The sequence below is a fragment of the Balaenoptera ricei genome, chromosome 9 (genome assembly GCF_028023285.1).
Source record: "Balaenoptera ricei isolate mBalRic1 chromosome 9, mBalRic1.hap2, whole genome shotgun sequence".
Lineage (NCBI taxonomy): Eukaryota > Metazoa > Chordata > Mammalia > Artiodactyla > Balaenopteridae > Balaenoptera > Balaenoptera ricei.
Genome location: NC_082647.1, coordinates 41854260 through 41876272, shown reverse-complemented (window position 1 = coordinate 41876272; position 22013 = coordinate 41854260). Strand labels below are relative to the sequence as shown.

At 40.2% G+C, this 22013-nt stretch overlaps 1 protein-coding gene across 3 annotated transcripts in view; it reads right to left on the bottom strand.

The window, feature by feature from the left end:
* Window positions 1-22013, bottom strand: part of AOAH (acyloxyacyl hydrolase) — a 195175-nt gene that overhangs the window by 132248 nt on the left and 40914 nt on the right. For all 3 annotated transcript variants that reach the window (XM_059933610.1, XM_059933609.1, XM_059933611.1), the window contains 2 exons: window positions 15040-15106; window positions 7151-7250 (listed from right to left, as the gene is read on the bottom strand). In XM_059933610.1, the coding sequence (XP_059789593.1) occupies window positions 7151-7250; window positions 15040-15106 (167 nt within the window). The remainder of the gene's footprint in view (window positions 1-7150; window positions 7251-15039; window positions 15107-22013) is intronic.

The window sequence follows — 22013 nt, the reverse complement described above, 5'->3', positions numbered from 1 at the left end:
GTTCTTGGAAATTAAGCTCTTCATAATATTTCATTAAAGCTAAAACCAGAGCTGTGTTTACTTTCTGACACTGAGGACTGGCTACTCTGAATGTGCTTCATAATTTATGTCAAACACAGGTGTGCTGATGTGAAGAGTTGCAGGTTGAGTTCAGGTTCTACTCACTAGGTATGAGACCTGGGTCAAGACCTTAAGCCTCAGATGTAAAATATGTTTGATAACTATACCTATAAAATAGAGTTTGGCCCTGTGATACTATACTAAAGTTGGAGACATCAGTATGAACTCATGTCCACACACACACACACACAGATGGGTAGATTCATGGGTTACATACATACAAATATACTTTACTAAACTCTCCTCTAGGAGGATCTAGAAGCAATGTCATCCTAGTAACAACAGGCACACCCAGCAACCAGATCTCAGTTTCTAAACACCATTCTCCAATAAAAGGAACCAGGTCTCCTTCGAAAATGGTGGATTGTAGGGTTGGGGCAGGAAAAATACAAGATGATGCTGGGTCATCTGGCATTACCAGAAAGTAAGGAAATTCTAAAGAAAGAAAGGAAAAAAAGAAGGAATGAAGAAAGGAAGAAAGAAAGAAAGACAACAAGAAAAGAAAAGAAAAAAGGAATGGAATGGAGCTGTGTCAAAAGGACCCAGGGCAATCCGAAAGAGCTCCCAGTGGCCAAAGCTGAAAAAATCTGAGCAAGAAAATAAGTAACATAGTACTGAATTATAACTCAAAGTATGAAATACATATACACAAGTCTATATTGACATAAATGAATAACTGAATACATAAAAAGGGAAGGAGAGATATATCTTTGCAGAAGAATTCCAAATAATAATATACTCCCTTCTCCAGGAGGTAAGCTTAGAGCCCCCATCCTATTGAGTGTGGTTTGGACTTAGTGATCCAGTTCTAAAGAACAGAGAAAAGGAAAAGGGAAAAATAGTGACTTTCCCATGAGGAAGCCTGGCAAACACCACCTCAACAAAGTGATCAAGGTTAACGTCCCCCTGGATGTCATGTGGGTATCAGGTGCCCCTGATAAAATGTGATGAGAAGGGCACTTAACCTCTGTGGTGTTCCTTCCACAAAAAAAAAAGACTCTGCCTAATCAATATAAAAACATCAAACAAATCCCAATTTGAGGGACATTTAATGAACATACTTAACCAGTACTCCTGAAAACTGTCAAGGTCATGAAAAGCAAGGAAATATTGAAAACCCATCATAGACTAGAGGAGACTAGGGAGACCCTAAATGCAACGTGTGTCCTGGATTAGATCCTGGAACAGAGGAAGGACATTAGCGGAAAAACTGGTGAAATCCAAATCAAGTCTGGTTACTAGTCACGTACAAGGGTAATGTTGGCTTCTTTAGTTTTGACCAAATAATGTTAAAATGTTAACATTAGGGGAAACTGAACTTGGGTGAGGGTGTACTCTCTATGGAATCTTCACAACTTTTTTGTAAACCTGAAATTATTCCAAAATAAAAATCTTATTAAAAAAAAACGGAGTTTGGGGGCGATTAAACGGTAAAGCACATTGCAAGCTCACGGAGCTAAGCACATCATTATGAACGGAAGGGCACTGTCCATTGTACAGAAGGAAATTTAGTGATTAATGAATCTTAGAAAATGTTAAATTTCCTGTCCATCTATAATTTTTTCCTAAACCCTATTACCTCCCATTAAAAGAGACACCAGATATTTTATCTGACACTTAATGTTTAAAAAATATAAATTCCTGAGGTCGGATTGTTTATTCCTCAGTTGAACAAGAATTTGTCCTGGGTCGCTTCCTCATAAAAAGTGCTAACTTTCTCCTTTCCAAACCCATTTATGTCAGCTTCCTGGTAGTTTGATTCCAGGGAAACACGAATTCCGTGTACATGCACACACGCCCACACACTCAGCACTGGAGAGCTTTTGGTTCCTGCAGAAATCGGATTTACTGTGGGAAAAGCTGTTGCAAAATCTGGATTGCTTTCCTAAGGCAGCAGGTCTCTTTTGCAGTCGTTTAAATGGGTTGGAGGCCCCAGGGAAATAGAAGAATCTATCTCCACCAGCGCACACATTCTGAACATAATTCTCTTGTAATGTGGATCAAAGTGGTGTGAAGTAAGCCTTGACTATGCCTTAGAGATGTTGGTAAATACGGCCCGTCCCTCCAGCTCAGGGGTGGTGAGGAAGGAGATTGGTTCAAAGCCACAGAGTCTGCTTGGAGATCTCAGAGTTCAGGGACCCAGGAGGGAGCAGCATAAAACTGCAGAGGCTCCAGGCTGCCCCGGGCCCAATCGGGGCTCGTACATGGTAACCCTCTGATCTAAAAATGAGAGGTTTAAAGCAACAGGGCACACATGAAGAAACCACATCCAGTTTTCAGCTGGAGAGCTGTGGTGTCAGGATCGTGCTCATGCACATGCACACACAGACACACACTGGCAGCAGGCAGGGCCTTGCTTTGTGTGCAGATGAGAGGAGGAACGCTATAAATAATCCCCCCGAAGCAGGTAACACAAAACCATCTGGGTGGTCTTTACAACACAGTCTGCAATTTTCTTTTTCCTCTCCTCTTCTCTCTCCTCTCCTCCTCTCTCCTTTCTCCTTGTCTTGTCCTCCTCTCCCCTCCACTCTGCCTATTCCCACTCCATCTTCCTCGTGCCCGCTGAACACTGTAGAGTGTTTCTTGCTTCAATTAATGATGGAAGGAGTTTGTCATTTTTGAGCGCATGGTAGAGAAGGATTTGAAGATGTGACTAAAGGACTGGCGAGAAGTGGGCTGGAATTTCAGCTTTGCTGTAGATAATGAACATGGGTTCGTTGCCGTCCCTACATGCTGTCCCACCTTTCGCTTTTGGCCTCACTAAAGTCAGGCACCTGTTGCTCTGCACTGCGGGGCTTCGCCCCTGCAAGCCCCTGGAGCAGAGAGACCCCTTTGTCCCTCTACTCCATAGCATGCATTTCGCAGGGACGATGGCTTGCATCATACTACATTTTACCGGAATCTGAAACACATGAAAAGCAGGACACTGAGGGTGCAGAGTCCTGCTTGTGAGGAACTAGCTCGCCCAGGAGCAGTGGTTTGACTCAGAATACCAATACCCCAGGGGTATCAGTGAGGCACAGAGCACAGTGGTAAGAACTTGGGCTTTAAGGACAAACAGAGCCAGGGCTGAATCCTCTCCTTGCCCCTTACTAGCTGTGTAACCTAGGCAAACTCCTTATCTTTTAGTCTCAGTTTCCTCATCTGCAAAATAAGTACACCCCCAAGAGCACTGCTAAATGAGATCACGTATGTAAAGTGCAGTGCCTGGTACATTACTCATGTACCACGTATGTGCCTGGCAAGATGGAGGCGACAAAGATGGGCAAGATGCAGAGCTGCTGCCTGATATATTTACATTCTAATAAGGAAATCTATGTAAACTTAATATCTCTGTGACTCCCTTTCCTCATCTATAACGTGTGGGCGACGACAATGCTTATTTCATAAGATTGAATGATTAACATACATGAAATATTTAGAAAAGTACGGGCACATTGTAGTACTCGAAAAGGTATTTCATGCTGATGGTTGAGAGGAGAGTTAACATTTTGTGGAGAGGATTAAGAGTTATTTTACAGAGAAGGTGACAATGAGATGAGCTAGAAGGATGGCCTTGGTGTTGACGGGGCATTCTGGGTAGAAGGAATGATTAAGAACAAAGGTGCAGGGTTGGGAAGGTTGAGGTGGGTTCAAGGGGGAGCCAATCACTCCTTTTTGGCTACAGCATGAGCTACACAAGGATAATAGTAGAGGTCCAGGAAGGCTTTTTGAGAATCCTAAAATGCTAAGTGAAAATGTGTACTTAATTGTGCAGGTAATGGAGGTCATAGGCTGGGGGAAAAAATATGATTAGCGGTACGCAACAGGAAAATTAGTGTGGCCATGAAGTAAGGACAATTAGAATTTCCATCAGCAAAGCAAATGAGAAACTAGTGGCACTTCATTTATTCATTCAACAAATATTTCTTTGTTATGTATAAGGCACCATCCTAGACATTGGGTATACAGAGATGAACAAGATAGAATCTGACCTCCTAGAGGTTACAGCCTAGTGGGAGAGACTCACAGATGATCATGCAGGTATATCATTCAAGACAAGGCAAGTTCAAAGAAAGAACCTACAGGAGCTTTGACAAGAAGAGTGTGTAAAAGGAGTCAGGGATGGCTTCCTCATCCTTCAGACAAAGATTTTGGGGTGGACAAGATCGTATCTATCTTATAGAAAGACATTTCTGGCATCCGTATGGAAAATTTATTGGAAAGAGGTCAAGAGCAGATTTGGTTGAACTAGTTGGGAAGCTATAGCAGGAGTAACATCAAAAGATGATTGTGTGAAAACTTCATGCAATGATACTGTTACTTGTAATAACACAGATGACTCTCACAGACAAAAGAAACCAGACACAAAGAAGAATATACTGTATTCTTCCATTTACATGAAATTCAAGAGTAGAATTTTATATAAATGAACAAATCTGTGGTGGTAGATTTCAGAGTAGTGGCTATATTGGGGGGGTGGTTATTGATTGGAAGGGTCAGGAGGAAGGCTCTGACAGGCTGGAAATTATATCTGTATCTTTACTACTAATTCACACCTGCTTTGTAGGTGTAATTTGTGTGCCATGGGAATGAAAAGTAGGTCTGATATGTACCATTTAAAATAATGCACACTCAAAATGTAATGTTAAGGGGGAAGAGTAGGATAAAAATTTGTACATATAACATTATCATAACTCTCAAAGAAATTAATATAATTTATTTAAAAATTAAAAGGAAAATATCCAATATTTTAATATTCGTTATTTCTGGTGGTGGGATTTCAGTTGACTACTGTGAAGAGATACCCCGAGGGGATTTTCAAGAAACACTGACACAAAGGTTAAGAGACCAACCAACCTCTCTGAGCAAAGGACAGGGATGTGAATCCCAGTTCTGGTCTTTCTCAGGGGAGTGACTTTCAGCGAGTTCCGTAACCTTTTTAACCCTGTTTCCTCAGTCTTAGAAAAGGGGTCATCATGGTGCTTCCATGCTGGGGCTATTTGGAGGACTAGACAGGATGAAGAGTAAGCACAGTGAATGCTCAGTAAATATCAGTTATTGCTATTAAAGGAAATTGTGGAGGCAGAAGAGGATGAAGCTGTCCACATTTGCACCAACTGCCCCTCTTTTCTGTGTCCTCCGTAGAGATGGAGGCTGGCGATGGGATTTGAGGAGGATGGTGGAGGGACCAGGGAGCACGCCCAGCTGGGGTGGAAGCTGAACATTTCTGAGATGAAATCCTCCAACTTCCTCCCAGCCAGAAAAGATGGTCGAAATGTTCCCAAGTTGGGAATTGAAAAGGGGGTGGTGATGGGAGGACAAGGAAATGCTATTTCGAGTATAAATTCTACAGAGTATAAAAATAAAGAATGTCATTTTAAATGGGATAGTTTAAAGTTGAACATTTTGTGACTATGTATAGCTGTGAGTGTGGAAATATATAAAATGATGTTATTTAAGGAAATCACAAAAACCCATATCACTTGCCTTTGTACATAGAGACACGTTACTTCTGTACATTATCAAACAGTGAATATTATTATATTCGCATGCTATTTGAATACATGGAAAAAAATTTTTTTAATTAAAATTAACTCTTCTAGAAATCAGTGGAGACCACATCTTCTCGGGTAGAATTAAGGGAAATTTAACTGGTGCTTAGTCAATAATTGCGGTAGCATGAAATGCACATGTACCCCAGGTATTTGCATCTCTTTCTTCCTGCTCAAGGAGACAGCCTTATGATATTTAATATTACCAGTAACCCAAATCGTGTTCACTGGTTAGGTCAAAAAGTGTTAAAATGACTTTATTTCAATAAGAATAAAAAGGAAGTTACAAATAAAACAGAAGCCTGTTGTGTTATATATAGAAAGACTATAATTCTGGGAAAGAGGGCATAGAATTTTATTTTACTTATTTTGTTTTATTTTATTTTATAGAAGTTTCTGAAAATCATTATTTTGAGGCCTAACCAGGTCTAATATCATACTCTCATTCATAGCATGAGCAGAAAACTGTGTCCACATTAGTCTGGCTCCATCTGCATTCCAATTCAGAATTGTCAGGACTTCCTTGGTGGTCCAGTGGTTAAGAATCTGTCTTGCAATGCAGGGGATGCCGGTTCGATCCCTGGTCAGGGAACTAAGGTCCCACATGCCACAGGGCAACTAAGCCCACACACTGCAACTACTGAGCCCACATGCCACAACTAGAGAGCCCTCGCACTGCAACTAATAAGCCTGTGCGCCACAACTAGAGAGAAGTCCATGCACTGCAATGAAGAGCCCACATGCCGCAATGAAAGATCCCATGTGCCGCAACTAAGACCCGAAGCAGCCAAAAAATAAATACATAAATAAATATTAAAAAAATAAATAAATAAAAATAAAAAAATTGTCCAACATGATATAATGCACACACGGTATTCTGAAGAGCTACCTCTGAATAATAATGATATTGGTAATAATTATATTAGCTACCATTTTTATTAATACTTATTTATGCAGCAGGTATTGTGCTAAGCATTTTATGTATATTAGTTCACCTACTTCCCCCAACAAATCTATGAGGGAGGTATTTTAGGTATTTTGTTAGACCGATTTTATGGGTGAGAACAATAAAGCTTAGACTAGGGGGAACAACTGCCCAAGTTTTCCCAGGATGTGGGACTTCCAAGTGCTTATACCAGGAAAGTCCTGGGCAAACTGCATGAGTTGGTCACTCTATAAAAGTAACTTGCTTGATTTTTAAGGGGTGGAGAGGGATTTAACCTCTTCTCACCTTGGCTGGTCAGATTTCCTATGTACTGCCGCCCCAGCTCTAGATTACAGTCTAAAATAAACAACAAAGACATTCTTTGGTGGCATGGGGGAGGGATCTAAGCTGAAGTTTGGGAATATTATTCCAGGCGATGTAATGGAAAATGTCATTTTGCCGGTCCCTGTCCCCAAACCACTGAGCCAGTGAAGCTGAACCTCCCTTTACCAGATTTCCAAAGGGCTAGCATATCACCGTAATCTGACATTCAGAACGAAAAAGCACTCACCTTGGGAAGGGGATAGAGGTGACACAAGGGTTGGCCAGGGTCCTGTTTACAAAACTCCAGGGTGTGACACACCACATCAGCATTCACATCAGCTCTGAGCCTGGAGGGAAATAGGGCAAAACAAAGGATATTTAAAAGCTCTCAGGCATTAGGAAACAAAAGCTATTTCAAAAGAAGGTCAGTTCCCAGAATGGATTCTAGTATGGCCTTTGAGTCCAGTTCCATGCAGCTGCTGGATCATAACGATTTCCTGCCACTTGCTCTCTCCTACTTTTAGAATAAGGTCCTGGGGGTGGGGAGAGCGGGCTCACAGCACTGGGCTGTGAGCCGGCCTCTCACACGGGCACTGTGATGCTTTTCAGGAGAAGCCGCAAATAAAATTGAGAAAGGAAAAATGGACAGGGGTGTAATTTCACGGGAACAACATTATTTTTTTAAATTTATTTATTTTTGGCTGTGTTGGCTCTTTGTTGCTGCGCGCAGGCTTTCTCTAGTTAAGACGATTGGGGGCTACTCTTCGCTGTGGTGCATGGGCTTCTCATTGCTGTGGCTTCTCTTGTTGTGGAGCACGAGCTCTAGGTGCAGGGGCTTCAGTAGTTGTGGCACGTGGGCTCAGTAATTGTGGCTCACGGGCTCTAGAGCGTAGGCTCAGTAGTTGTGGCTCACGGGCTCAGTTGCCCGGAGGCATGTGGGATCTTCCCAGACCAGGGCTCGAACCTGTGTCCCCCGCACTGGCAGGCAGACTCTCAACCACTGCACCACCAGGGAAGCCCCAGAACAACATTTTAATGTTTGCTGAGCCTTATAGCAAAAAATCTTTGATATAGCCTTAAACACCTAAAATTATTTTCTTAGATATAATCCAAATCACCTCTTTTCCTTTTAAAGTAAATATGTTTATATTTGACTTTTTCCCCTGAGTATGGTGTAAGGATAGTACTCTTCAAACATTTTGGTTTATGTCTAGGTTTGAAGGGGTTAAAACAAACCTTGCATATTCATTTTCTATATGCCACCCCCAACACTCTTAAACCAAGAAGGATGAGTATAATGTGCTGCTTCAAATGAAGGAACAAGTCATGTGTGGACTTAGAGTAACTTTTCCAAGTAAACTACTGATTCAAACTCAAATCAAAACAATAAAAACAGACTCCAGAAACATACATTGGTAATATCTAGAGACTAATCTTGGAAGGACAGTTATAAATTCTAGAAGCTATTTTGAGGGGTTTCTTCTCAACTCACATGATCACTTAACTGTCCCCCTTTACCTGTAGGGGTGGGTTCCTGGCAACTGTGCATATACTTCATATCTCCTGCCAGTTGATTGGTCCTCATTAGACTGCAATTCAAGTAGGATCAATCAGATTCTCTCTCAGGGAAATTTGGAATTGGCATTAAAAAGTCTGACTTCATTCTGGGCTGTTCCAAGAATAGCAGGAGCTATAGTGACTGGGGACTGTAATGTCATTTCCTGCCATGAGGACAGAGCATTTGGAAAGCTAGTCTGTAGGATGGGGTTCAGGGGGCAGAACCCAATGTGTGCAGTGAGGAAGACTCTGTTTCTGGTGGCTTCCCAGTCCTGTTTCCAGCTCTGTCTGAAGCCTGGATATTTTCCTGCCTTTAAGTTCCATGACATGTTTAGGTGCCCTTGTAATAAATCTACTCTAACACCCTCCCCCTCCAACTATTACAGTGACTATCTCTACAGCTACTACAATCACTACCACCATTCTTCTCTCCCTGACCCTCCTCCTCTTCCTCTTCCTTCTACTTCACAAGCAAAGCTAAGTTGTTTCTGTTTTTTTGCTTTTTTTGACTGAATGCAGTCACAGCCCATGCATGGGCCAGCCCTTGAGAAGCACTGGTGAGCTTGGCAATGCTTGGCCCTGTGACCAGGGCCTGGATGCAAGTCATTGGATCTTCTCCCTGGCTTCATTCCTGTTTCTGCTTTATTTCTCCAATAACCATTCCATCAACCCTCCATTAGGTTGTCCACTCCTCCAAGGGAGTTTTCTACCTGGACATGCAGAATAAAAAACAAGATTTAGAGAGGTAAAACAAAAGCAAGGTGCAAACAAAACAAAATAAAACAGAAACGCATCCTGGTTTCACTTAGTGTGCATAAGTAGCACTTTTAATAGTTGCTGAACATTGAAACATCTTTAAAAGCTCTAATAACCTTAACTTTGGACTGCCAAGCAAAAAGTGCGAGGAGGGGCCTTGAGTCTTAATTTATATCATGAACCTTCTTGCAGAAAGAACTGCCCCAATATTAATGAAAAGCCTATCGGAGAAAGAGAGCCCATCTCAGAGATCTTTAAATATTTTGATGTGATCCAGGAATCCCATTCCTGGGCATGTATCAGGAAAAGATGAAAACTCTAATTTGAAAAGACACATGCACCCCAATGTTAATAGCAGCACTATTTAGAATAGCCAAGACATGGAAGCAACCTAAGTGTCTATCAACAGGTGAATGGATAAAGAAGATGTGATATGTGTGTGTGTGTGTGTGTGTGTCTATATATATAGACACACACATACACAATGGAATAAAAAAGAATTAAACAATGCCATAAAAGAGGATGAAATAATGCCATTTGCTGCAACATGGATGGACCTAGAGATTATCATACTAAGTGAAGTAAGTCAGAGAGAGAAAGACAAATGTTATATGATACCACTTATATGTGGAATCTAAAAAATAGTACAAATGGACTTATATACAAAACAGAAATAGAAAAGAAACTTATGGTTACCAAAGGGGAAGGGGGAGGGATAAATTAGGAATATGGGATTAACAGATACACACTACCATACATAAAACAGATAAACAACAAGATTTTACTGTGTAGCATAGGGAACTATATTCAATATCTCGTAATAAACTATAATGGAAAATAATAAAAAAGAATATATGTATAACCCAATCAGTTTGCTGTACCCCTGAAACTAAGACAATATTGTAAATCAACTATACTTCAATTAAAAAAAGAGAAAATATTTTGATGGTCACTAGTATGTGAAAACATAGGCTGGGATCATGGCTTTCAAATCTCATTCCAGCTGAATGAGACTAACAATGTGACTGGCTAGACGGCTTTTCAGCTTTTTGTGAGCATCTGAGTTAAGACAGGAAAGCGAGCTCATCATGAGAGTCATCTGCTTGGCCCCAGGGTTCCTTCATAGGAGGTGGAGGGGAAGGTAACTTAAAGGTAACTAAGCTGTGGGACAAGCAGTTTGTGACACACAAGGTCCATTACCAAAGTAATGTCTACCAAGGGTCAGTAAATCAGGAGAGGGCGGCTGTTTTCACACATCTGTTCTCAACTTAATGGTTCATTTATTTAATTGATGACTGCTGTCTTTGGGGGGATCTGGTACTTTGTGGACTCAGGAGGGTAATAAATAAGGCTCTGCTTAATCTTTTTTTTTTTCCAACCTAAGGCCAATATCCCATCTGTGGCAATTCAGAACCACCAGAGCCAATTCATCATATAGTGTCCAAGATCTATTCTCTTTCCCCTGCAAACAGAGCAAAATTTCAAGTAAGCGAACTTGAATATGGGAGTGGGGATGGGGGCCCCTCATTCAGAGAGTGAGACTTGTGTTCTCTGAACTGAAAAATTGAAGAGGGGAACTGGGTATGTGGTTTCCCTCCCCAGTCCTCTAAGATCAGAGCTTTATCATCAAAAGACTGGAATTGAGAAGCACTCCTTTGGACAAGAATAGAAAGTGCTGAGCCTCATACATCCAGACAAGTGTAAGACCATGACAATGTGCAAGATGCAAAGAAGTGGCAAAGTAGCATGTGTGCTCTTAACCAACCTTGGGATAGAAGGCCTAGGCTATACATAATTTGTGAAATCCTTAGGAAATCTCCAAACCCTTAATAACTATTCCCATCCAACATTGCCTTCTTTTCCCTGGAACTGCAAATAAGATCAAAATGGTCACATTTCAATTTATATCCTTTACTACCTTTACAGGTAACAGAGTTGTACAGGAGTGAGTCATGTGGGGAGGAAGCTTCAACACATTCGGCAGAGCTAATTAACAAGTTTAATTAGGATCATGGTAGAAGGAGGTCAATGCTGATGATTGGCATCATCATAAATCAAAAGAAGGGAGCACGGTCAGGGTTAAGTTTGAACAGACAGGTAGAGTGATAGCCTATGGCAGGGAGCAAGGGCAGGGCCTTTCACACAAGAAAGCTCTCAGATTTAGACCTTTGACATCACTTTCAAAGGAGAATTTATACATTAATATATAGCCACAGAGATACACTCACAACATTGAAAGAAGATCTTCCTCATATGACTTAACACTTTTATCTCACTTCTGGACCACACTCTTTAGCGTGTACTAGGAATTTAATCATTTCTATAAATCTTGTCATTACCTTGTCAATGGCTCAGTTGTATTATTGTACTTTATATTTTTGCTATTTAAAAATATGTTAATTACATTTAAGTTGTACCAAAATTGTTTTAAACCCTGTTTTGCATTTTTCTTCTAAACATGTTAGTAGTTTAGGCCTCTCCTGATTTCTGAAAGCCCCTAAGTTTGGAATATAAGATTTTATGATTGAGAGCATAAATAGATACCATGAAGCAAGGTGAGATGAACAGAAGACCAGCATCAGCTTTGCTATGGCAACCTCTGGCACAACAGAAGTCAAGACAAGGAAGACCGAGCACGTGGTCACTGGCTAGGCGTGGTTGCTCCCGGAAGTAGCCCCGCCCTGCCTGACCCAGGTTCTTGGGCTAATGAATGCCCGAGTACTCAGGTGTCCCACTTCCTAACAACATCCTGTGGTTCGCCTGTGGGTAGGAAATGTAGTTGCTGAATAATTAGTCCATGAATCATTGAGAATTGACCTGTGAAATAATGAGGAGGGATGCCCTCTGGGTTAGGAAACACATTTAGTATTGGAAGCCTGAAATTCAGGTAAAACTAAATCATAAGGTTGTCATGTTCAGGGTCTACATCAGCCCAGAACTGCATGTGATTGATTAAACTAAGCTGTAAGAAGAGGCCACCATAGGAAGAGAAATTGCTATCAGCAAACAACTAATATGGGTCCTGGAAAATTACACACAAACAAAACTAATAGTGGACGCAACCACAAAGGGGGATCATTTATTATATCTATCTTTCTTCAAAGTGGCCTCCCCCATACTAATGAGAATTAGTCATCTTATGACTCTCAAAGGAAAAACTTTCTTCCCCTCCCCACCACCTATTCAGCCTCTTTCAGTGGCTTGCCAGGTCCATTTTTTCTCAACACCCTGTGTCCACTTATAGTTATTTGAGGTGGGGACTGTCTCTTGTACAGTCCACACCTGTAGTTATCTAGTACAGTGTCTGTCTGTCCTCTCTTTGATCCCATGCTTAACTGGCTCTTGCACTCAGTGCCCTCTAGCCAGCTACAGAAGAGCATTGGGTTTCCCAGTGAACTCAGGCCACTTCCCTATTACTCCCAGCACACTTGGTAGCTAATCTCTGACATCCCTTTTGCATATCTGTGTGTACTGCCCTTTTTGGCTTCTGTGACTGTTTTCCACTTACTTCTCTGGTTCCCTGATCTAGGCCCAGGAAAACCTCTCTGGCCAAGCTGATGTTTCCCCCAGAGCACCTGGCTCAGACTAGGTGTGTAAACAGATTCATTGAATAGGCTAAATTGTTTTCTTTTCTTTAGTTCATCTGTAGTGATAATTTTATTTTTATAAAGAATGAATCAATTTAACAAATGTTTACTAAAGGCTTTCTATGCTCAAGTATTGCACCAAGCCCTGGAGATACAAAGCTCCCTGCTTCCCCTTCCTCCCACCCTTCCTTCCTTCCTTCCTTCCTTCCACATATTCAGTATTTTGCTTAAGATGAATAAATGTAGTCTTAGTCCTCAGAAGTCTTTCAATCTAGTTAGCAACTCAAAAAAGTAAATGGAGAATTAAAGTACAAACAGACATGATAAGTGCTGTGCTAGGGGTTTGCACAGGATAAGAAGAATGTGTGTGAGTCTGTGTGTGTGTGTTGGGGGTATCTATCTTAGCCTAGGGAGGGTCAGGAAAGCTTCCAGAGGAAGTGACCCTGGAGCTGAGGTCCAGAGAAGTAAGATTTGTTTGGGGTACAGGTTTTGGATGTGCCAAGCTGAGCGAACAGCTCATGCAAAGGTCCTGAGGCAAAAACCTTCTCATGTGTGGGGAGAATTACAAGTGGTTTGGAGCATGGTGTGCTGTGGAGCAGCCAGGGATGAGTCTGAAAATGTCCTCAGGGGTCAGTTCATAAAGAGCTTTGTATAGGGGACTAAGGAATCCTGCAAAGGGTGTGAAAATTTTATGTTGGAGATTGCCATAATTAGTTTTGCATTAAAAAGCTATCTAGCCAGCTAGAATGTGGATTATGGACTTGCAAGGCAATGGGCAATCCTGCAGGGCTGGGGTCCTATTAGGAGGCAGTGGCAGTAATAGAGATATGAGCTAAGAAGAAGGGGTCCCTGCCTTCCAAAAACTCCCAGTCCAGGGCTCATGAAAAATCACTGACCACAGTAGAGGGAGGGCAATATAAATAGAGGCAGGTGCGCAGCACGATGGAACACTGATCATCCCTCTGGTCTGTATCATTTTGTCTTTAGAATTCTGTAACTGCAGGCTACCCTTCTGTGGGGTTAGCTTCTCTAAGCCACTCTGCTCTGAGGCTAATATTAGGCATATAAAATAGGAACATGTAAGAATGTTCACAGTAGCATTGTTCACAAGTGCCACATGTGAACAGTGCAAAACCAGAAAACAACCCAAACACCCGTCAATGGGAGAGTGAAGAAATAGACTCTTGTAGAGACACAGTGGAATATTGTGTGCAGTCAGAGTGCATGAACTACAGCAGCGACACAAGTCTGTGGATGAATCTTAGACATACAAATGTAAGCGCTAAGTCCCCAAAGATTATGAACAATGTGATACTCTCTTCATAAAGTAAAGAAATAACCAGAATTTTAAAATATGCTTTAAAGGAATATATAAAATAAATATATTAATAATTATTTATTGTATTAGCATATATTATTTTTATGATTATAATTTATCATATTAATAAAAATATACATATATATAAAGACTATAGAAAAAGGAAACAAGAGAAAGATAAACATGGGATTTATGACTCGGGTGGAGAAAAGCTTGAGAATGAAGAGAAGGACCGTGTGGTTAGGGTAAGTTATTGTCAAGGACCTAGAATTTGCCTTGGGAGGTAATTTGGAAGCTAATTACAGTATTCAAAGTAACTAGGTAAATAACTAAATAAGAAATACAAGAAAGCCATGTATGAATCCTTGATGAGAAAGTGCCATGAACAGGAATATGATTTATCTGATCCAGTGCTCTGAGCTCAAAAAAGAGAAAAGAAAGAAAGGAAGCAGACAGATAATGATAATGGCGCACATACAGGATCTTGAGGGGTGGGGCTGGAGAGAAGGCCAGGAAACCAGCAGGTGGGAGGAGAGAAGGAAAGAACCTGAGAAGCACGTGGCCCGAGAACCCAGGAGGGAGTGTAGGTCAAGCTCAGGAGAAAGGGTCAAAATCCCATGTCCAGTCACTAGGATCTTGTCATTTGTTGGCATTATTGGTGAAATTCCTTCTGAAAGCCTCTTGGAGAGAAACTGAGCCAGGTTGCCACACTGTAATTCAAAGGGAGCCTTTGCCTAGGATCACAAAGGATCTGAGTCAGGTTTGAATTTTCCACTATGAACAAGAACTGGATAGAGGTTACGCCCTTTTACAAAAAGTACATCCAACTGGAAATGGAGCCAGCTACCTCCCAGTTTTCCTGCTTCCCCCCCATCACGTCCCAGCAAACAAATCAGATTAATGTGCTGGCATACTCACAGTTTTATGATGTCTGGTCCAAATATGCCTACCACTAAATAGCAGGTGGTCTTCAAGAACAGTTTTTCTAAGAAAAATCAGGGGAAATAAATTATTTTTCATTATGATGAATTTAACACACGAGTTAATAATGATCTTTACTAGGAACTGAAGCTAAGTGCTTAATTTATTATTAATTCAAGTGATTAATTGTAAAGGTTTGGGAGAAATGTTATAGTTAATATACCCATGAAAATATCATTTCCATCTCAGGTTTATGTAAATGGCACTTTGTTTACTGTAGATGTTAAAGACCACTAATTTTTGATAAAAATACAGTTAAATTCTGGAGTCTCATTTTCTTTTGTACAACAGGGAATGTCTGAATGTTGGTAAGGATCTCATTTGTTGATGATGACAGAAACAGGACTTGCTTTAAAGTAAATAATCTGAAATATTGCTTTGTTGAAAATATTCTTCTCTGATGTTCATATGGGGAAAAAAGACTTTACTTTGGCTATTTAATTTTTGCTGTTGGTATTCCAGACATAAAAGGCTACTAACTGTCACAGGTGTCTCTGCATTGCCATCTACACCAGAGAAACACACACACACACACACACACACATATGCAAACCCATGGCCTAGACAACCTCCTTCTCCTGCTTCCCATGTTATGAAAGTACAGGAAGGCTTTATGGATTGGTCTGTTTGGACAAGGAAACCTGTTAAATCTCTGGTCCTGTTTCTCCAGTTTGTCAGCTGACTGTGGAACCCTGGTAATTCTATGGAGGACTTTTCCATGGTTAGGATGGATGGACTGTCCTGGGGACAGATGGGAAACCCTCCCTGAGAAAAATTTTTCTTGTCATACTTACCTCAAACTGGGCTACCAGTTGCTTGGAGAATAGGGTAGTGAAACAACAGGATAAATATGGGAAAACTCTCTGGTACTTCAATTTTACTCAATGGTAAATAATGTAAATATTACTTTTATATTAAAATAGATAGTTTCATGGGACTTTTTTTGCAATAAAGCATGAGACTTCAAACACATTATGCTTTTGAAGTAGGAACTTAAAACTAATCTCACATTACTATTGACCTTACAGAAATAAAAAGAACGATAAGGAAATACTATGACATCTGCATGGCAGCAAATGAAAGGCAAACTACCAAAACTGACTCAAGAATAAATATACAATCTTAATAGACATACAGCAAGAGATTAAATTAGTAATCAAAAATGTCCCATAAAGAAAAGCCCAGGACCAGATAGCTTCACTGGTGAATTGTACCAAACGTTTTCAAAAATCATCTGAATAGATATTCTCCAAAGAAGTTATACAAATAGCCAATAAGCACATGAAAAGATAGTCAACATCATCAGCTATTAAAGGAAATGTAAATAAAAACCACAGTGAGATACCACTTGACACCCACGATGATATGTGAGAATAAAAATACAGATAAGGGTTTCCCTGGGGGTGCAGTGGTTGAGAATCCACCTGCCAATGCAGGGGACACAGGTTCAAGCCCTGGTCTGGGAAGATCCCACATGCCGTTGAGCAACTAAGCCCGTGAGCCACAACTACTGAGCCCAAGTGCCACAACTACTGAAGCCCGCACACCTAGAGCCTGTGCTCTGCAACAAGAGAAGCCACTGCAATGAGAAGCCCGTGCACCACAATGAAGAGTAGCCCCCGCTCACCACAACTAGAGAAAGCTCGTGTGCAGCAATGAAGACCCAATGAGGCCAAAAATAAATAAATAAAATAAATAAATTCATAAAATAAAGAGGCGGTTACTCTCATTAAAAAAAAATGACGGATAATAACAAGTATTGATGAGGATGTGGAGAAATCAGAATCCTCATATTCTGCTGGTGGGTGTATAAAATGGTACAGCAACTTTGGTAAACAGTCTGACGGTTCCTCTAATGGTTAAATATTGAGTTACTATGTGAGCCAATAAGCCCACTTCTAGGCCCAAAAGAATTCAAATATTTATACTCACACAAAAACTTATACATGAATGTTCATAGAGGAATTATATAAAATAGCGAAGAAGTGGAAATACCTCTACCCAAATGGCTATTAACTACTGAGTGGATGAACAGAATGGGCTTTCTACACACAACAAGATATTATTCAGCTATAAAGAGTAATGACTTCCTGATACATGCTGCAACATGGATGAACTTAAATACATTATGCTGAGTGAAAGAAACATATTTCTACGATTCCATTTACATGAAATGCCTAGAATAGGCAAATTCACAGAGGCATAAAGTCGATTAGTGGTTGCTTAGCGCTGGGGAGAATGGATGTTTGGGAGGTGATGGCTAAGGGGCATGGAGGTCCTTTTTGGTATAACGAAAATGTTCTAAAATTCATGGTGTCGATGGATGCACAACTCTGTGAATATACTAAAAACCACTGAATTATACACTTTAAATGAGTGAATTGTATGGCATGTGAATTAAATATCAATTCAACTGTTATAAAATAAAAACTGCACCCCTTGGGTGCTCCTCTTTATGGGTGTCAAAAAAGCTCTGAGGTCCGAAGTCTCAGACACCAGGGTTTCAGCACCAGCTAACTGGCTTCTGACCTTGGTCAGGTTGCCTCCCCTTCTGGGTTTCACTTTCCTCATCTGAACAATGTAGGAGTAGGATTCAGTTCAGTTCCCTTCACTGTCTTGGAAGCTTGGAGGATTATGTAAGCGACATTCAAAATTACATGAACTTGCAAAGCACTTTGGAAATGAGTTTCTAGTATCGTTAATGTAAAACTAGTTTAGCAGAGAGCAGAGCAATTTAAAAATCGACACCAGGGTGTTCTTTGATATACTTGCAGTGCTGCCTGAAAGGCAGAGAACATTTTTCTTTTTTCTGGTAAAATAAGAGGTGTTTGCATGTGTGTGTATTTTTTATAGAACATTATTTTGCTCAAGTTGAAGTAAGTGGCAGCAATGTTCTCCTCACCCTCTGTGCAGGGCCATCTGAACAATCAGTTTTCTCAAACAGATTCTGTGATGGTTAAGAATGAGAGGCTCCTGCAGAGATGGGCTAATGTGGGACAAGAGATGGGCCTCTGAGAGCTAAACTCTAGGTCAACACAGAAGGGTGCAGAGCAGAGAGAGGCAAAGTCTCTAGAAAAAGCCAGACAGGGCCCAGTCAGCCATGATCAGATGGTAACCTGTTACTGCTACAACTGAAGAAAAGACCGGCACTAACATAGTGCTAGTAACCTATCTGATGTAAAATGTATACAGTTAAACCTTGCCCATGACCAGGAAAGTACAAGAGCATTTAATTTCTACAGAATCAAAAGGACTTGGAACAGCATAGGGAAAAAAAAAGTATGGTCATTCCCCAGGGCAAAGGAAGGTTAAAAAAGGAACAATAGGTGTATCCACATGTGTGGGTGTAAATAAAACCTAGAACATCCCAAGTTGTAAGTCACTCTTATGTTTATCATCACTTCGTTTCTCATAAGAAACTTTTGAGGGGGTGGTTATTTTTACCCTCATTCTATGGGAAGGAACTTTGAGGTTTAGAGAGGTAAGGCTTGCCCAAGAGCACAGTGGTTCAGTAAGAGATTAAAGTCTTCTACCCCAAAAGCCCAAACTATTTGTAGTATGCATTTCAACATACTTAGGACATTTTATTTGATGCCTCATCTACCTCAGGTATACACTAACTGCTGATGAGAAATTTGCAGCACAGTGAGGTGAACTGACCACTGAGATAGTTTTGTAGCTATGCGTTCTGGGCTGCATGTAGATTTTCAGAACCTACAGAATGTGAGGAGAGCTGCCTTCCTCATTTTAAGACGACATGAGTTTTTAACTATTATACTCCATGGAGATAAGATTTCTGCACAGGTGACCCAAGAAAGTGAAGTTCTAGCAAGACTCTGAGGGCATATGAGTCTACTGACCCCTGGTGAGAATGATTCCATTAATCATTTTTCCATTAACAATTCTGAGATTCTTCCAAGGTGTTTACTAATGAGAGCCAGAGGCAAATGCAGTGGGTAAAACTGAAGGTCAGAAATACTTTGCACAATTCCAAAAAACATTGTCTTCCCAGGCATCGGAAAGGCCCGCATGATTTACTGAGTGATTATTCTCAAGAATGTTGCTTGCACGGTTTCTCTGCTAAGGTTATGTTTTATATACTTGTTTAGCTTTGGAGATAAAAGCAGTACTACTTAAAAATAATTTTTAAAATAATAACTGTTTGTTGCTGTGCATATTTTGACTTCCCCTCTCTCCCATTCTCACCAGACAGAAGGCAATACTGGGTGCAGGCAGTCACTGTGGACCAGGCCTATTATGTTTTCTAGAAGGAGAAATCTTTAGCTAAGGGTCAGACTATCTTTGTCACCCTATACAATTCACGTGACCATTCTGTGCACTCTTTCATATCCACAAAATGGAAACAGTAACGCCAACCCTGCCCTTATGTCTGTCAGGTGAAAGAGCCTTTAATCCAAACTGAGTACTTTATTTCTATCTAGAGGTGAATATTAATTAATAAAATGAAAATAACTCCAAATAGCCTTATAAATCCTTTGAAATTCCTCCAATTAAAAGGTAACCCTCGGGCTTCCCTGGTGGCGCAGCGGTTGAGAATCTGCCTGCTAATGCAGGGGACACGGGTTCGAGCCCTGGTCTGGGAAGATCCCACATGCCGCGGAACAACTAGTCCCGTGAGCCCCAATTACTGAGCCTGCGCATCTGGAGCCTGTGCTCCGCAACGAGAGAGGCCGCGATAGTGAGAGGCCCGCGCACCGCGATGAAGAGTGGCCCCCGCTCGCCGCAACTAGAGAAAGCCCTCGCACAGAAACGAAGACACAACACAGCCAAAAATAAATAAATAAATTAATTAATTAAAAAATAATAATAATAAAAATAAAGTGGGAAAGAACAACCTTCTTTCAAAAAAAAATAAAGAATCGTTGTATTTGTAAAAAAAAAAAAAAAAAAAAAAAAGGTAACCCTCCACTGAAAAACTGAAATACCAACTTTCCTTCCCTTGGCAAAGTGCTAGCTTCTATTTTACCACCATCTGATTTTCAACCTCTCATTTTACCTCAGCAGACTCTAAAATTTTCTGTTATGAGTCAAAAGGAGCCAAGGTGGAACCTTGAACACCAGCAATCTTGGTTCATGTTGTTTTGTATTTTGCTGGTACACTGGAACAGGATCATCTGAGAAATAAGACTTTTACTCAGCCTTTCATCTTTGAACAACACAACTTTGCTTAAAAAGAGAAAATCAAACTCAAGGTAAAAATGGTGATATCTGTCAGTGTGGTCTATTACACAGAAATGACAACAATCAAAACAAGTCTTAATGATGATTATGACTTTTTAATTTTTCTTCCTTTTTGTAAAATGGTAATAACATTTTCTTCTTTCTCTAATTCAGAGATGTGAAAATATAAAGTAAGGTTTATAATAGATTTTGAATGTCCAATAAAAATGGGGATGGATAAATAAAATATGGGACATTTATATGGTGAAGGACTATAGAGTAATTAAGAGGCCTGACCTAAGTCTATATATGTCTTGACACATATAGATCTCAAAAACATAATGGTGAGTGAAAAGCAGAAGTTGCAGAGTGGTATATACAGTAAACATTGATGTAAAACTACAGTCCCCACAAGGGAGGATTCTGGAAAGATGATGGTGGAGGCAACAGAGTTTTGGAATTTCACTGAATCTCTACAAAAAAAAAAAAAAAAAAATAGAGCTTCTAGATAGGAAAACCAAAACCCCGACAATACTTACAACAAAACTAGATATCTCCACGATTCCCAGAATACAATTAAGACAACGATAAACCACTCACAATCATGGGACTTAAGGGTTATCAACATCAGTATGGGAGAAAGTAAAGGGAAGCAAAGGGATGAATAGCAGAATCTCCAAAATAGCCCACAGGTATTGACGACAAAGTATGGTGGGCCAATGAAGAACATCAGCTGAAACTGGGAGGGGTTTTGCCCACTGCAGTAGCAGATGAGTGCAAAGGACTCAAGGTTGTAAGGACTAAAGGGTTTGAGTGGTCAGGCATTTACAAGTTCTAGAAACTGATCTACCAGACCTCCCTTCCAGGACAGGGCCCACACTGAGGGGAAACTAGTGGGTTTGGAATCAAAATTGAGTTGGATAGAAGCAAAGTAAAGAGAAAATCCAGGTAAAAGTGTGCAGAGGGACAGAATCAGAAAATTTCAAAATGCAAGCAGCCATGTGTTTATTTACTTACTTTTTAACACTACACAAAAACAATGGAAGAAGGAGTTCTGTGCATTTGGAGAAGCTACCCTGAGCCACTTCTCTTTCTAAGAGTTTTTGAAAACTAATTTCACATAAAAATGAGCAACAGATATGTATCTAGGTCAACTCCCATACAAAGTTATTATAAGAAAAAAAAAAAAAAGAATAAGGAACAGAATCACATCCTTACAGATAGCAAAAGCATGCCAGAAAACCATGCCAAAAAAAGGATTAAAACATAACAGTATTTCAAAATGAGTGAGAAGCATTAATAAAATGGTATAAGACATGAAAGAACAACAGAAATCAGAATTGGAAAAACTCAGGTATGGAATAAAAGAACTCAGGGAAGAATACAAGATTATAAAAGTAATGAAATCTAAATTAGAATGAACACAAGAAGAAGGGAATACAATAGCTGACGTTCTAAGAGAAATAGAATATGGAAAAGAGGAAAACTTTCAAGATAAAAAATAATTGAAGTGATAAAAAGTATTCATTCAAGAGATAGGCAAAATCGTGAATACAGGCAAAGATTTAAAATATGGTTATAGAAATCCCTGACAAAGAAAACCAAATCAAGGAAACTGACCAAATACTAAAAACTTTCCTGAAATTATAAAAAATGTATTTGAAGCCACATATTAGTTTCAAAATGAGAGAATAAGAGCACACTGCATGCCTGAGAACATCAATATACAA